This window comes from Aethalodelphis obliquidens, unplaced genomic scaffold (assembly GCF_003676395.1).
Source record: "Aethalodelphis obliquidens isolate GAN/ISIS:26980383/991018 unplaced genomic scaffold, ASM367639v1 scaffold25, whole genome shotgun sequence".
In the NCBI taxonomy this organism is placed as follows: Eukaryota; Metazoa; Chordata; class Mammalia; order Artiodactyla; family Delphinidae; genus Aethalodelphis; species Aethalodelphis obliquidens.
In genome coordinates this window covers 29,177,556-29,191,624 of record NW_020837969.1, presented here as the reverse complement: position 1 = coordinate 29,191,624, position 14,069 = coordinate 29,177,556, and the positions used below count along the sequence as shown (strand labels likewise).

At 57.3% G+C, this 14,069-nt stretch overlaps 2 protein-coding genes across 2 annotated transcripts in view; one reads left to right on the top strand and one right to left on the bottom strand.

Annotated features, from left to right (window-relative positions):
* The first annotated feature begins 1,763 nt into the window (after positions 1 to 1,763).
* BRF2 (BRF2 general transcription factor IIIB subunit) lies at positions 1,764 to 6,642 on the top strand. Its single transcript, XM_027122826.1, has 4 exons — positions 1,764 to 2,008; positions 2,727 to 2,786; positions 3,952 to 4,273; positions 5,287 to 6,642. Exons 1-4 carry the CDS (start codon positions 1,855 to 1,857, stop codon positions 6,023 to 6,025), a joined length of 1,275 nt encoding a protein of 424 aa, XP_026978627.1. The 5' UTR covers positions 1,764 to 1,854; the 3' UTR covers positions 6,026 to 6,642.
* Positions 6,643 to 6,834: 192 nt separating this feature from the next.
* The window catches only part of ADGRA2 (adhesion G protein-coupled receptor A2), a 34,353-nt gene continuing 27,118 nt past the window's right edge, over positions 6,835 to 14,069 (bottom strand). The window contains 9 exon segments of the mRNA XM_027122825.1: positions 6,835 to 9,525; positions 9,742 to 9,831; positions 10,463 to 10,608; positions 11,032 to 11,155; positions 11,433 to 11,560; positions 12,335 to 12,430; positions 12,432 to 12,544; positions 13,093 to 13,309; positions 13,491 to 13,715. Coding sequence (XP_026978626.1) covers positions 8,256 to 9,525; positions 9,742 to 9,831; positions 10,463 to 10,608; positions 11,032 to 11,155; positions 11,433 to 11,560; positions 12,335 to 12,430; positions 12,432 to 12,544; positions 13,093 to 13,309; positions 13,491 to 13,715 — 2,409 coding nt within the window. The 3' untranslated portion in view covers positions 6,835 to 8,255.

The following is a 14,069-nucleotide window of genomic DNA, read 5'->3' as shown; positions in this document are numbered from 1 at the left end:
GAGCCAGAGGGCCTGAACGGACAATTCTTGAAAGGGACAGCACCTCTCCCCCAATGTATATTAGAGGGAAGTGGCATTTGAAGCAGAGAAGGCTGCTGCGTGGATTACAGACAAGAGGCAATCTTATTTTGGTCAGAGATGCTCTTGTTCTGCACTGTGGTCCAGAGAACTCACAGTCTCTTAAGGCATAGAGTCCTCTGTACCTGACCACTGGTTGTAGCTCTTTCAGAAGAACCTATAGCTCTGCCTGCTCAGAGCCCTTTATTTTTGAGGCTCAGATCCTGTTTGAGGACTCACTGGGTACATGGTCATTATGTTGCCTCATCTCTTCATACTAATAAGTACCGTTTTTCTGTTGAAAACTTTTCAGCTCTAGGATGCATACTTTATTGGTCTTCTAAAGAAGACAGCTGTGACCTGTGTCTTAATCCTCAAGGGAGCATCCCTATCTGTTAAGGGGCTGACAAGACACCCTTTTTCCTCAATTCAGTCTGGGCAGGAGCTGTCCAGTCATTTTCTGTTCTCAGTGGGAAGTGCTCACCGTTCACCCCCAAGTCCCTGTGCACAGTTGAAATTGAGCCCACAACAGCTCGCAAGATCTGCTAATGCCGGACCTGCCTGAAATTCTCCACCACCAGACTGAGAAACAGAAATTCCCCACCTAATTTCAGTACTGGCTATGATGACTTCCATCTGTTGTCTTGGAGTCAGAAGGGACTGGCCTTTGTTTCTTTGTCATTTAACTCAATTTTCTTATTTTTCAGACACAACTGATTCTAAAACTTTCAAGTGTTAAAACCTTTTGTTTTGTTTTGTTTTGCCACACCATGCAGCTTGTGGAATCTTACTTCCCCAACCAGGGATTGAACCCAGGCCCTCGGCAGTGAAAGCATGGAGTCCTAACCACTGGACCACCAGGGAATTGCCAAAACCTGTATTCTTGATGAGTGCAATTAGGATTTACTTATGAGAAAGCACACTCTCTTTGGTCATGTTTAATTTATATTCAAACATGACATACAAAATCTCTCATGTGTAAGCTTGCTAGAGGCACTCTTTTGCTCAAGATTCTTTTATCTATACTATCCCATGCTAGGAACTTTGGAGCTAGAATCTTGGAGCATCTTAAAGGTCAGGTTTAAAAACATCTGAATCTGCTTGAACCCTTCAGATTGCCAAGAGTCTCACCACCACATATTCTTTCTCTCCAACTCCCTTAGACATTCCTTGCCTAGCCTCTGAAAACATCCGAGGTTGCCACTCTGGATTTTAATTCAACTCCTTCATTCTACAGTGGAGGGAAATAGACTGCAAAGAGAGGAAACAACTTGCTTGAGGGGAAGCCACTCTGGAAAGAGCACGATTTCCTGCTCTCTTGATACACTACTCTCCCTTTTAGACACAGATTTTGTACTATGGCCAAAATCAACATCCGTCACCAAAGAGAAATGGAGAATCTGCGATTCCCCTAGCGCTTTAGAAAGAAGAGTTGTTTGCGGATGGCAACAATATCTTGTCTGTTATCCGTGTCCATGCAGGTAGAACGCTCACTCAAATGCAATCCCCAGTCAGGCCCACCTCAAAGTAACTACAGATTGCGGGGAACCCGAAGACACAGTCCAGAACAGGAACCTCCTCTCCTAGATCACGTTTCTACCCGAGCCAAAGAGGAACGGACCGGAAGTTCCGCGCAGCCGCGGAGGAAATACCTATAATACAGCGCTTACGCTGGCCGGAAGAGAAAGGTGCAGACCTTACAAGGCTCCGCTCCTACTTCCTGTTTCTGCACAGTTGCTGTTGTCGACGTTACGGGCGGGTGTCGGAAAGCCTCCTCGGCTTTGGACGGGTTATGAGATGCCGGGCGGAGGCCGGTGTCCCGACTGCGGCTCCACTGAGCTCGTGGAAGACTCGCACTATTCGCAGAACCAGCTGGTGTGCTCCGACTGCGGTTGTGTGGTCACCGAGGGAGTCCTTACTACCACCTTCACTGACGAGGGCAACCTCCGAGGTACCTCTGCGGGCTTTTCCGGGACCGTGGGTACAGCCTGGGGCTGTGGAGGGATTGACGTCAGATTCTTCTTATCTCCTGCCCTCTCCCTGTCACGTGCACCCTTAAATATGAGAGAAAACAGCCTAAAGTGGACGAGCGAGCTGCAGAAGGTCAGGGACTGCCATTCATCTGTGTTTTTCTAGCACCATATCTGGTATATGTAGTAGGTATTAACAGATGTTGAATAAATGAAACAGAAACAAAGTTCCACTCAGTTTACCTAGTCTGGGCATGGTCGAAGAATTGTATTGATAGATCAATTCTTTACGAATACAGAAAATACTGTTATCCCGAAGTAGTTTTGAGCACTAATTGGCAAAAGCATCTTTTTTTTTTTTTTTCTTTACTTTGCTTTCCAAGTCCCTACGCAATGCAGCTCTCAGAATCTGCAGGCAGGAGAATTGCCTGAACTGGATGTACAGGAGGGACAGCTGGAAATTTGGAACACTTGGAGCTGCTTTAGGGCAGTCCTAGTCCTCTTTAGTCTCTGTGTATTTGGTATTGCTTGTGGTCATGGAAAACCAGGTGGACCTTTAACTTGCACAGATGGGCACCTTCTGTGAGACGAGGAGTGGGTGCATTGATGATTGGGATTCTGCTTCCCGGTTTTGTGTGGTGGGAGGGCAGGGATTTGGTGAATAGAGGCTAAACAAGCTGTTTGTTCATTATCTTACAGAAGTAACATATTCCCGAAGCACAGGGGAAAACGAACAAGTTAGTCGCAGCCAGCAACGAGGTGAGTATCAACCTTTTATGACACAGTGGCTTTAAAGAAAGTTCTCCTGATGGTCTAGCCCAGTGGTCCCCAACCTTTTTGGCACCAGGGACCGGTTTCGTGGAAGACAGTTTTTCCACGGACTGGGTCGCGGGGGGATGGTTTAGGTAGTAATGCGAGTGATTGGGAGTGGCAGATGAAGCTTCGCTGGCTCGCCTGCCGCTCACTTCCTGCTGTGCCACCCGAGTCCTAACAGGCCGAGGACTGGTAGTGGTTGGTCCGGGGGTTGGGGACCCCTGTCTAGCCCATCTGCTTGTCTTTCCTGTTTTCAGCATTACTGGGTAAGGTAGAGAGGAAGAGAATGGTAATTAGAAATAAAGGATGGAGATGGTTCTAAGACAGGTGGCAGTTAGGTGGAAGGTTTAGGTTTGCTTGGGGGGTATGTCTGAGGTAGACTCAAGGAACCCAGATCACACTTTGGCTTGGCCACAGATCAAACCAGCCTCCAGAAGATGGGGCACTGAAGCGTGACTTCCTTTCATAAATGTCTTTGTGCCTTTTGAATGACCTCACCAAGTGTCTCTCTTGTCATTGTAGAAAGGTCCATTATTTGTGCCTCTGGTATCTGAGGCGAGTTGAACAGAAATTGCTAGGAGCTGCATGGTGGCTTCTTTGTCCCCTCTATGTACAGTATTGTGTCATCTGCAAACAGTGACAGTTTCACTTCTTCCTTTCCAATTTAGATTCCTTTTATTTCTTTTTTGTCTCTGATTGCTATGGCTAGGACTTCCAAAACTTTGTAGAGTAAAAATGGCGAGAGTGGGCATCCTTGTCTTGTTCCTGATCTTAGAGGAAATGCTTTCAGCTTTTCACCATTGAGTATGATGTTAGCTGTGGGTTTGTCATATATGGCCTTTATTATGTTGAGGTATGTTCTCTCTATGCCCACTTTCTGGAGAGTTTTTCTCATAAATGGATGTTGAATTTTATCAAAAGCTTTTTCTGCATCTATTGAGATGATCATACGGTTTTTATTTTTCAATTTGTTGATGTGGTGTATCACACCGATTGATTTGCAGATATTGAAAAATCCTTGCATCCCTGGGGTAAATCCCACTTGATCGTGGTGTATGATCCTTTTAAGGTGCTGTTGGGGCCCCTCTAACTCCTGCTGTGGGTTTCTTAGGTCTCTGCCGAGTGAGAGACCTCTGTCGAGTTCTGCAGCTGCCACCAACGTTTGAGGACACGGCAGTTGCCTACTACCAACAGGCATACCAGCACTCTGGCATCCGTGCTGCCAGGCTGCAGAAGAAGGAGGTGTTGGTCGGGTGCTGTGTCTTAGTCGCCTGCCGGCAGCGTAACTGGCCCCTGACCATGGGAACCATCTGCACCCTGCTGTATGCAGATTTGGATGTGTTTTCTGGCACCTACCTGCAGATGGTGAAGCTCCTGGGGCTGGATGTGCCATCTCTGTGCTTGGTGGACCTGGTGAAGACCTACTGTAGCAGGTACCTGCCTAGTGGGAGACACGGGGATGGGATGGGTTTAGACCTGAATCCTTTTACCTCTGGCTGGATGTTTTTTTTTTTTTTTTTGCGGTACGCGGGCCTCACTGCTGTGGCCTCTCCCGTCACGGAGCACAGGCTCCGGACGCGCAGGCTCAGCGGCCATGGCTCACGGGCCCAGCCGCTCCGTGGCACGTGGGATCCTCCCGGACTGGGGCACGAACCTGTGTTCCCTGCATCGGCAGGCGGACTCTCAACCACTGCGCCGCCAGGGAAGCCCCTGGCTGGCTGTTTTTGACCAAAGCCCATCTACAAGGATGTGGGAGAAAAAAGTCTTCTCCCTTTCCTGTGCCTAGCACTCAAATCTTATAATTTTCAAATCCCTTTGCCCTTACAGCACCCTAATGATGTAGGAAGGAAGGTGTTGGCCTTGGCACGGGGCTCTGGGTTCCACCACTCACGTTGTGTGTGGCCTACTTGGCTAGATGGAGCAGCCCTGCCTCGACAGGATCATGTGTGATTAGAGCTGAAAGGATATAGTAACTGAGGGAGCTGGAGTTAGAAGCCAGTTTTTTGTTTTTTTTTTAAAATGAGTAGCTGTGTTCTTTTTTTCTGACAAATATGGTAGAAAGCAAAGACTATCGGTGTGAAACAGTCTTGGGTGTGAAGCTTGGTGACGTCCAAGCTGGATGACTGTGGGCAAGTTTTGTGACTCTGAATGTACGTGACAGGCTGTGGAGTAGATTAAAGGAGAACATTTGTGAAGCCCTCAGAATGATGGCTGATGGGGTGGGGGGAGGGGCATTGTCAAGAAATGTTAGCTCCCTTCTGCATTCTCCTGCCCTTTACCTCTTCAGCAGGAGACTCACCCTGTCTTCTCTCGGTACCTGGATAAACTTGCTGCCCAGCAGGCTTGAGTGTTCCCGGGAGGATAGCATAGCTTGCCCATCTTTCGTGCTTTGAAAGAGCGGTCCCCCAGAGGTATTGAGATCAGACCCTCATTTTGGTTATTTCAGCTTCAAACTGTTTGAAGCCTCCCCGTCTGTGCCAGCCAAGTACGTGGAAAACAAGGAGAAGATGCTATCGCGAACGCTGCAGTTGGTGGAGCTGGCAGATGAGACGTGGCTGGTGACCGGGCGGCATCCCTTGCCTGTCATCACCGCTGCCACTTTCCTGGCTTGGCAGTCGCTGCGGCCTTCAGATCGGCTGACGTGTTCCCTTGCCCGATTTTGTAAATTGGCGAGCGTGGACCTGCCCTACCCCGCTTCCTCCCGCCTGCAGGAGCTGCTGGCTGTGCTGCTGCGGCTGGCCCAGCAGCTGGCCTGGTTGCAGGTCCTGAAGCTTGACAAGCGGTCTGTGGTCGCGCACATCGGCGACCTTCTCCAGCACCGCCACATGTTGGTCCGCAAGGCCTTTCGAGACGGAACAGCAGAGCCAGACGCACTGGACGCCCGGGAGAAGGAACTGCAGGGGCCGGGCCAGGGGCAAGGATGGGGAAAAGAGGACCGGGGCGATGGCTCCGTAGATTTGCCTGCAGGGAAGCGGCCAGCGAGCCCCACCCTCCTCCTCCCACCCTGCATGTTGAAGCCCCCAAAGCGGATCTGTCCCACACCCCCTGTCTCCACAGTCACTGGAGATGAGAACATTTCTGATAGTGAGATCGAGCAGTATTTGCGTACCCCTCAGGAAGTTAGGGACTTCCAGAGAGCCCAGGCCGCTAGACAGGCTGCCACGAGTGTCCCTAACCCTCCGTGATGCACAGCCGGGGTCTGCGGGGTGGGGGGGCGCGGGCGCTTAACCCCACCTGACGGCGGCTTGCTAACAGGCCTGATGTAGCCAGAGAAATCAGTGTATACAAGTCTTTAGGTATCTCCCTTCTCATTTAAGGGACCCAAGAGGGGCTCTGCAGTTATTGGACCCCAGGTCCCAGAGTCGAAGTCAGAAGGAACACGGGGACGCCTGGGTTGGAGAGTCCCATCCCTCGTCCCAGACAGTGGTCGCACATACTCCTGTTCTGTGGGCTGGCTTTCTCTTGGACTGTTGGGAAAGTGCTAGGCGCTCTCCTGCTCTCGGTTCAGATTGGATACACCGCAGCTGCAGGGCTGGCAGGGCCTCCCTGCTGGTGTGGAGCAGTGCACATTCCGGATGGTATCAGCTCTCAGAGGTTGGAACTGGGCAGCCCTTGGCCCTGCGTCCATTCACAGGCCTTAGTGGGTTCGTGTGTACAGTGTCAGAGATCCTCTCCCTCCTAACAAAAGGACCGGGGCTGGAGTAAGCTCATAGCTCAAAGGGCTTTGCAAAATTTTAATATATTAAAACAAGAGGCATCTGCTAGAAAACATTCTATTGTATAAAACCCGAGCTTTTAAAAACATGTTTTCTTTGGCACTTTTCATCCCCTCCCTCCCCTTTCCCCAGCGTATTGCAAAAAGCTCTCCAGTGCTAAGGCATTGGCGGGGTATGTAAACAGCAGCCAGCATAAGTGGAAGAATAATACGAAGCTTTTTTTTTTTGCCTTTTTTTTTTTTCTGTCTAATATTGTCTGTGCAGCAAGCATAAATAACAGGATGCATCCCAAGGCACGTGGGTTTTCTCCCTGCCCCCCTGTCTTCTCTTGCCTTGGTGACCAGGCTGGGGTGATATGGAGACTGGGCCGGGTTTCCCTGTGGCTCTTCATGAGGCCTAGGGTTCCCTGCACTCGCACTGCATCCTGTAACCAAAGGCTGGTGGTTGCTTTTTAGGTTGGGAGAAATATGAGTGCTGGTGTTTAAAAGCAGTGAAGGTGCAGGCCCCAGGTGAGCTGCAGGCCCCCCCCCCCATTGCCCTGGGGACTTGGCTTGGGCTTACGGGAGGCAGGAACCTGGTTTGATGTTTTGGAGGTTTCTCCCTAATATGGAGCTGGAGATCAGATCATTGGAACGGTTCTCCTCTATGGCCTCACGTGGCGGGGAGTGCGCTTTGTCAGTCCCTAGGTGTGGAGGGCCGAGACTGGGGATATGGGCTTGTGACTGGACAGTAAGTGCTTCTCCAGCACCACCTGCAGCCTGGCGGTGGCGCCCCTCTTCAGAGCGTTTTGTTGTTTTTGTTTTTTTATAGGATTAGGTTTAAGGCAGGACTCGCTTCAGCCCCAGATCTAAGCACTAACTGCTTCCCTCACATCATCTCCAGGCGTCTGTCAGGCAGCTTCTTAGGTGTAGGGCCTGGGCTTTGTCCTGAAGCGCCACCTCTGAGCCCTGCCGTGTGGTGTGTGTCCCGGTCCTGTGGTAATGGCCTCCAGCCCTGATGGTGCACCTCTCCCCCTGCCCCCCCTCCCAGAGGGCTGGTTGATCCCTGCAGCTGCCTTTCACCCCTCCCCACCTTCTCCTTTTGCATAGCTGATCCGAAAAGCAGCGCCTTGTTTCCTCCCACTGGTCCTGGTCACCTGGCTCATCTGCTAGGCTGGCTCCCTAGTTAGCCAGAACTGGGTGGGGGAGAGGCCTTAGGATCTGGGCACAGGTGGGTGACTGATTCAGAGGAGGGCAGTGAGGAGAGAACACCTTACTCAGGCCCCCATCGCCCGTGTGTTTCGGGTAAGGCTGATGGCCGCCCGTGAGCGGGGCGGGAGGTGCGGGGAGTACCTTAGGAGAAGCCCGCCTGAGCTGTGCTGTCCCTGCCGCCCTTGCTCACTCCGCAGCCCCACAGGACCTTTCCCCCGAGCCTGGACGGCAGGGGCTGCCGAAACCAGCCTGCGCTGGGACGGAAACGTATCCCGTCTGCGGTTCGGGGATTGTCTGTCGCTACCCCAGAGGGATGGCCCTCTTCGCGTTGGCGGGCCTGTGCCTGTCCTTTCCCCATCCTCCGGGACTAAAGCTGGCGAGCCCGGGCGCAGCGAGGCACCTCTACCTCAATCCTGGGGACGTACCGATCGACGTCTCTGAGGGCCCCCGAGAAGCGGGGTCTCCTGCGCACGCGGCCCGCCCGTCCTGAAGCGGCGCCCGCCCCCAGCCTAGACGGTGGTCTCGCTCTTCCAGAGCCCCGTCTTCATGCAGCCGCCGCCGGCCGCCTCGGCGCCGCTCAAGGTGACGTCGTCGTACTTGCCGCCCTTGGGGGCGCCGTTCAGGCTGGCAGCGTTGAGCGGGTACGAGCGGCGCTGGCTCTCCTTCTCCAGCGCGCCGCCCCCGCCGCCTTTGAGGTGGTCGCGGCCGGCGCTGCGGCGCTGGCCCGGCCGGCCGGCCTCGGGGAGCGGCGCGGCGCTCGTGTCGCTGCCCTCCGACGGCGTGAGCGTGCTCTCGCCCTCGAGCCGGGGTCCGGCGCCCGGGCTGTTGCGGCTGCTGCCCGGGTAGCTGTCGGACGGGCTGTTGTGCGGGCTGCCGCTCTCGCCCGACGGCAACTCGGCCGCCCCGGCCGCGCCCCCGCGCGGCGCCCTGAGCCGGTTCCTGCCGCCGGCCTCGCCCGCGCGATGCCCCTTGGCCCGGCTCTTGTGGCCCCGGCGGCCGTGGTGCGAGTTGTTCGGGTGGCGCGGGCCGAGGCTCCCCCGGGGGCCCGGCGTTTCGGGCTCCGCCTCCCCGCGGGCCGCCACCCCCGCCTCGCACGCCTGGCTCTGCGCCAGCTGCAGGTTGGTGAGCTTGCAGGGGCCCGGGGGCGGGGCGGGGCCGCTGCTGCCGCTCGGGGACGACTTGAGGGACGCGGGCCCCTCTCCGAACGCTGGGGACCCGTCCTCTGGGGCGGCGGGCGCGGCCCGCGGGGAGGCTCGTGAGGCCGAGGCGGGGGGACGGCACGCGCGCCAGGAGGCCCTGACGTCCCTGCGCCTGGCACAGTGATGGGTGAAGACGAAGAGGCCCAGGGCGGAGGCCGCCACCCCGTACAGACAGCTGCACACCACCCGGGGCAGCCAGCGCTGGGACACGCTCAGAGCCCCGCAGGCCCACATGGCCAGGTAGAGGAAATGCGTGGTCACCAGCGCCCCCAGCTGGGTTCCTGGAGAATAGAGACCATCACCCTCCTCCGGGGGCCCGGGCGTCACCACCCCTGCGCTCCCAGCGGCTAGAAGGGAACCCGAGTCACTCAGGAGGGGGCCGCTGCTCCTGAGCCTGGTGGAACCCCTCAGCTCCTCCCCTGGCTCCAGGGAGACCCTGCTGGTGCCCCCCTTTGGGCTCTGTGCCAGAGGACCCCGTAAGCGCAGCGCCGCGCACAGGAAATAGATCCAGGTGATGAGCAGAATCAAAGCCACGGGGATGTAGAAGGCTCCTAGGCTGGGGCGCCACACTAGCCAGCAGCTGAGGGGAGACACAGGCGGCACGCGTGAGGTGGGGCGCGGAGGCTGGGTGGGCGGGAAGGGAGGCTATGGTGAGTGGAGAGGCGGAAGCGGCTCAGTCAGCATGCAGGGCTTGGGGCTGGGTGACGGGCTGGGCGGGTGTTTGGTGCCGCCGCGTCGGAGTAGGAGGCCTCCGGGGCAGGGCGGGAGGTTTGGGGCAGGCGGGCCGTGCACTCACTAGGGGCTGTGGTCCCGGTAGTTGTGGATGTTGACAGCGGCTGTGATGCCACAGATAATGAGTGGGATCCCTCCCGCGATCAAATAGAACCTGGAGAGGAATGGGTTTGGGGGTCAGAGAGTTGGGGAACAAGGAGGGGGCCAGGTGCTCAGAACCCTCACCTTGGGGTCTCTGTCCTATCCTCTTTCCCCTAAAAATTATGTCAGAGTTTGTTTGCCAGGGATGCAATGCCTCTCCAGGGCAGGTCAGTAGGTCCCTAAGGGATTTGGCCAAGACTGTTCTAAGGGACAGTGGCCAGAATTGCTTTCTGTCACCCTAAACAGTGCAGAAGCCAGGGGTGCCACTTGGGTTCCCAGGATCCCTGCCCAATGCCCTTTGAGATCGCTCCCTTCCTGGCCTTGTCATGCCTGAAAACCCCAAGGATGCCCCCCGTCCATGGCACTGGGCAACCTAGTGCCACGCAGGGCCTTGCCTCTTCTGCCTTTTATTTTTTTTTGGCTGAGGGATCTTAGTTCCCTGACCAGGGATTGAACCCCGGGCCCACTGCAGTGGAAGCACTGAGTCCTCACCACTGGACCCCCGGGGAACTCCCCACCTCTTCTGTCTTGGGAGTGTGATCTCCCAGGACCTTGGACCCCTGGGACAGCATCCACCCTGGGAGAACAGCTTTTGGTGTCCTCCCCCGACTCCTGAGCCCTTCCCCCCTGCAGAGCTGACATACCGGAGCATGGGTCGGGGGGCAGGCAGGGCAGCATCCCCTTCTTGTGGAGGTGGTGCCCTCCAGGTAAGCTCCTTGTGGAGGACACGGGCCTTCACCCCCATCCAGAGCAGTGTGGACAGTGAAGAGTAGTGCAGGGTGATGCCCACCTATAGGGTCAAGGCACTGAGGCTGGGAGACTGGCCGTCCCAGAGCCTCAGCCCCCCAGTGCTCTCCCGTGCCTCCCTTGTGCCCAGCCTCCAGCTCCACCCAGAACCTCCCCAGGGTTCTGTCCCTGACAGTACCCTCTCTACTTCCAGCCCAGGGTTCTCCCCCGTGCCAGGGACTCTCCATGACCCTGTCATTGTTGCCTGGCTCATCCCTGACCTCTCTTCCATCGCAGGATCCCACTCTCCACTTTGTCCTGTCCCTTAGTTGCTCTGCTTCTTACCTCCCCTACTCTCATGCCCCCCTCGCCCATGAGGCTGGACACGAAGAGCGGAGCCCCCTTCCTCCCGCGCGCCTCCCTCCTGTACCCCAGGCTGCCGTCTCCGATGCTGGAGACCCCCCACCCCAGCCCTTCTCCTGCTTACCGCCTGGCAGACCATCTGGTAGTTGGTGAGTGTGATGCCTCCTGCAAAGACGGCGGAGGTCATGGCCATGTGGAAGCACAGGTTCAGCAGCATGTGCCAGCCCTTCCGGGACACATGGATGGAGCTGCCGCAGAAACAGTCTTTAACAAGTGGGCCGCCCAACCCAAGGTCAGGCCTATGGGGGTCTCAAGGTCACTGGGAGAGTCAACGAGGAGAAGGCAGATATCTGTATGCACGCGTGGGCGTGAATGGGATGGACACCTTAACCCCCAAACGCATTTTCCAGCTGCAGAACCTTTGAAGGAAAGGCTAGGCAAGAGCCTGGGAAAGGAACACCCACTGTCGCCTTGCCAGTACTTAGTAACACCCGGCATGCCCTCCCTTCCCGCAGGAGCTCTCACCTGTGGTGGAGGATGTAGGTGATGATGGTGGAGAAGAGGCAGAGCAGCAGCAGGGCCGTGCAGGGGTACACAACAGGGTGCAGGCCTGCCCCTGAGCCCTCCACCTCCCTGGGGAAGGCGCGCAGCTCCTGGAAAGAGCAGAGAGAAGTGAGTAAGGGGAAGCCGGGAGCTGAGAGGCCGCCCTGTGGAGTCCTGGCCGGTCCCCCAGGCCAGTTTTCCTCTTCCCAAGCCCAGTCAGCTTTGGGCCCCAGCTTTGGCCTTTGGTCCATCTGGGTAGCAAAGATGTAGGCACCATGACACCCTCCCTTAGAAAGTCGGTCTAGGTGGCGTTAATGATCTGCCTTTCTGGGAACTTTTCAGGTTCCCAGCCTGAGAATCAGAGAGGAGGGAAGAGGGGCAGGTTCTGTCTATCATACAGCTGCACGCCTGCTCAGGATCTGGAAAAGTGGGCTGTGAAGTGTGGTGCGGGCACGGGGGCTGGACAGGGGTGAGTGAGAAGGGTGACCAGGATGGAGAAACGTTCCCAGATTTTTTTTCACTTTAACGATCTGGGTGTCAGAGAGTGCAGGATGTGGAGACCAGGCTGGGTGGTCTCTGATCCATCTCTCTCAATATGGGAGTAGAGGCAGGACCTCTCTTTTTTTTTTTGCTCTGGGGCTGCTATTATAGGGATGACCTGATAGAGGGCCTGAGGACCTGCCTGTCTTCTGAAAGATGATGAGGTATGGGGTAGACCAGAGGGCCATTTATTTCCCTGCGAGTCCTGACCATCACGAGGCCCGATAAGGCCTGTTTTTTCAGGATTTCTGTGGCCCCAGGTGCTCAGAGTGCCCCTGGTCACCCCCCTGCTGGCGCCCCTTCTGCGTTCCCCTGCCCTCCACCCCCGTGCCCGCCACCCTCACCATGAGCACGGCCACGTTGCCCAGGTGCTGGCACTGCAGGGAGCTGACGTGGGGCTGGCTGGAGCGGAGCTGGCAGCCCTCAGAGCTCCAGCCCCCGGGCCCCCCCCGGCCCCTCCTGGCTCCACCAAGCGGCCACGGGCTCGGCCCCCTCAGCCCAATGCCGCAGCGAAACGGCCACCGGCTCAGTCAGGTTTCCCACGCTGCAGCCACCTACAGGGGAGGGGGTCCACTCAGGCTCGGTCAGGGCGTGCGCTGGGCTTGGGGAATAGAGTTAGATGCCAACTGTGGGCCTGCCCCCCAGGGCCTCAGCCTAACTGGGAGACACAAGGATGAATCAAAATAAAGGCACCTGGAGGTGGTGGCCCACCTAAGTGCCAAATGAGTCGTGGCGACATGCCCAGGAAGGGAGGACTCTGGGGTCCGGGACGAGAAGGTGGAAGGTGACGCGGAGGGAGTGGAAGCCCGGATGAAGGGAGGATTCAGGAGGGCACCCTGAGGGGGAAGTTGGCACCAGGTGACGAAGGGGGATGGAAGGAGGCCCAGGTGGGTGGAGGGTTCGTGTTATAGCCCTTTGGAAATCTGACGAATCTGGGCTGTGAAACCCAGGGTCTCCTGAGCCTTTTCTCCACCAGTCCATTCCTTCACGGGACATCCCTGCCCCACACCGCCCGAGGAAATGGTGCAGGGCCACTGCCCCCGGCCACCTCCAGCAGGGCGCGGGGGGCGCAGGGGAGGGCGGGCGGGGTGCAGGCCCTTACTGGTTCCCGCAGAGATGACGGGGGTGGCCACGCCGCGCCTCTTGCCAAGCCCAGCGGCTCCAGGGCGGGAGGTGTTGCCGTGGCTGCGGAAGAGACGGCCGTTTCGGAAGACAAGCAGCTGCAGGGTGCAGTCTGGGGGGGCCGGGGGGGCCAGGGCAGCCGGGAGGGACGAGAATAGACTGGGCGGCAGCTGGATGGAGGCCAGGGCCACGCTGTTCTGGGGGGAAACAGGAGTTCCTCAGAGACACCCGGGTCCCTGGGGCTCCGCTGTCCTCCAGCCCCTCCTCCTCCATCCCCTCACCCACTGTCTGAGTCCTGCGTCCCCTCACACCATCCACCTGACTAGGTGCCTGCACCCGTACCTGCCCTCTCAGCATCCTCCCTCCCCCGGCGCCCACCTTGATGTGGAAGGACGACAGAGAAACGTTGGGCCTCCCCGTGGTACAGCGGAAGCGGAGCTGCTGGTCGGCCAGGGGCTCCGGCTCCGGGGAGGGGTTCTGGCCGGGACCCAAGGGCCGGGTGCCCGGCGCACCGGCCTCCCTCCTCTGGAAGGCCGTGCAGGTCAGGCCCACGTAGCTGTGCGGCTTGATGAGGTAGGCCTCCAAGGCCACGTTCCTCGAGTTCTAGGGACAGGGACCTTGTCACCCCTCTCCTGGCCTTCTCCTGCTGGAGACCGCAGACCTGCTCAGGCCAACCCGCCGTCCTTGCTCATCACTCAGGGCCTGGCAGCCTCGCGTCTGCCGTGGAATCCCCCGAACCCCTGTTCTTCGGCCCGTCCTCCCGCTCGCTCACACCCCGTCCTGGAGCTGGCCCAGCTCTTGCCACGTCCCAGTCCTGCTGCCCCAGCTATGCCGGGGAGCAGGGTCCTCGCCCCCCTCGGATCTCCCCCGGCACCCAGCACAGTCTCACGCAGAGGAGATGCTGTGCGCTGCTTGTTAGCTGGTTCGCCACCCACCGCTGGAAACTCCCCCTCTTCT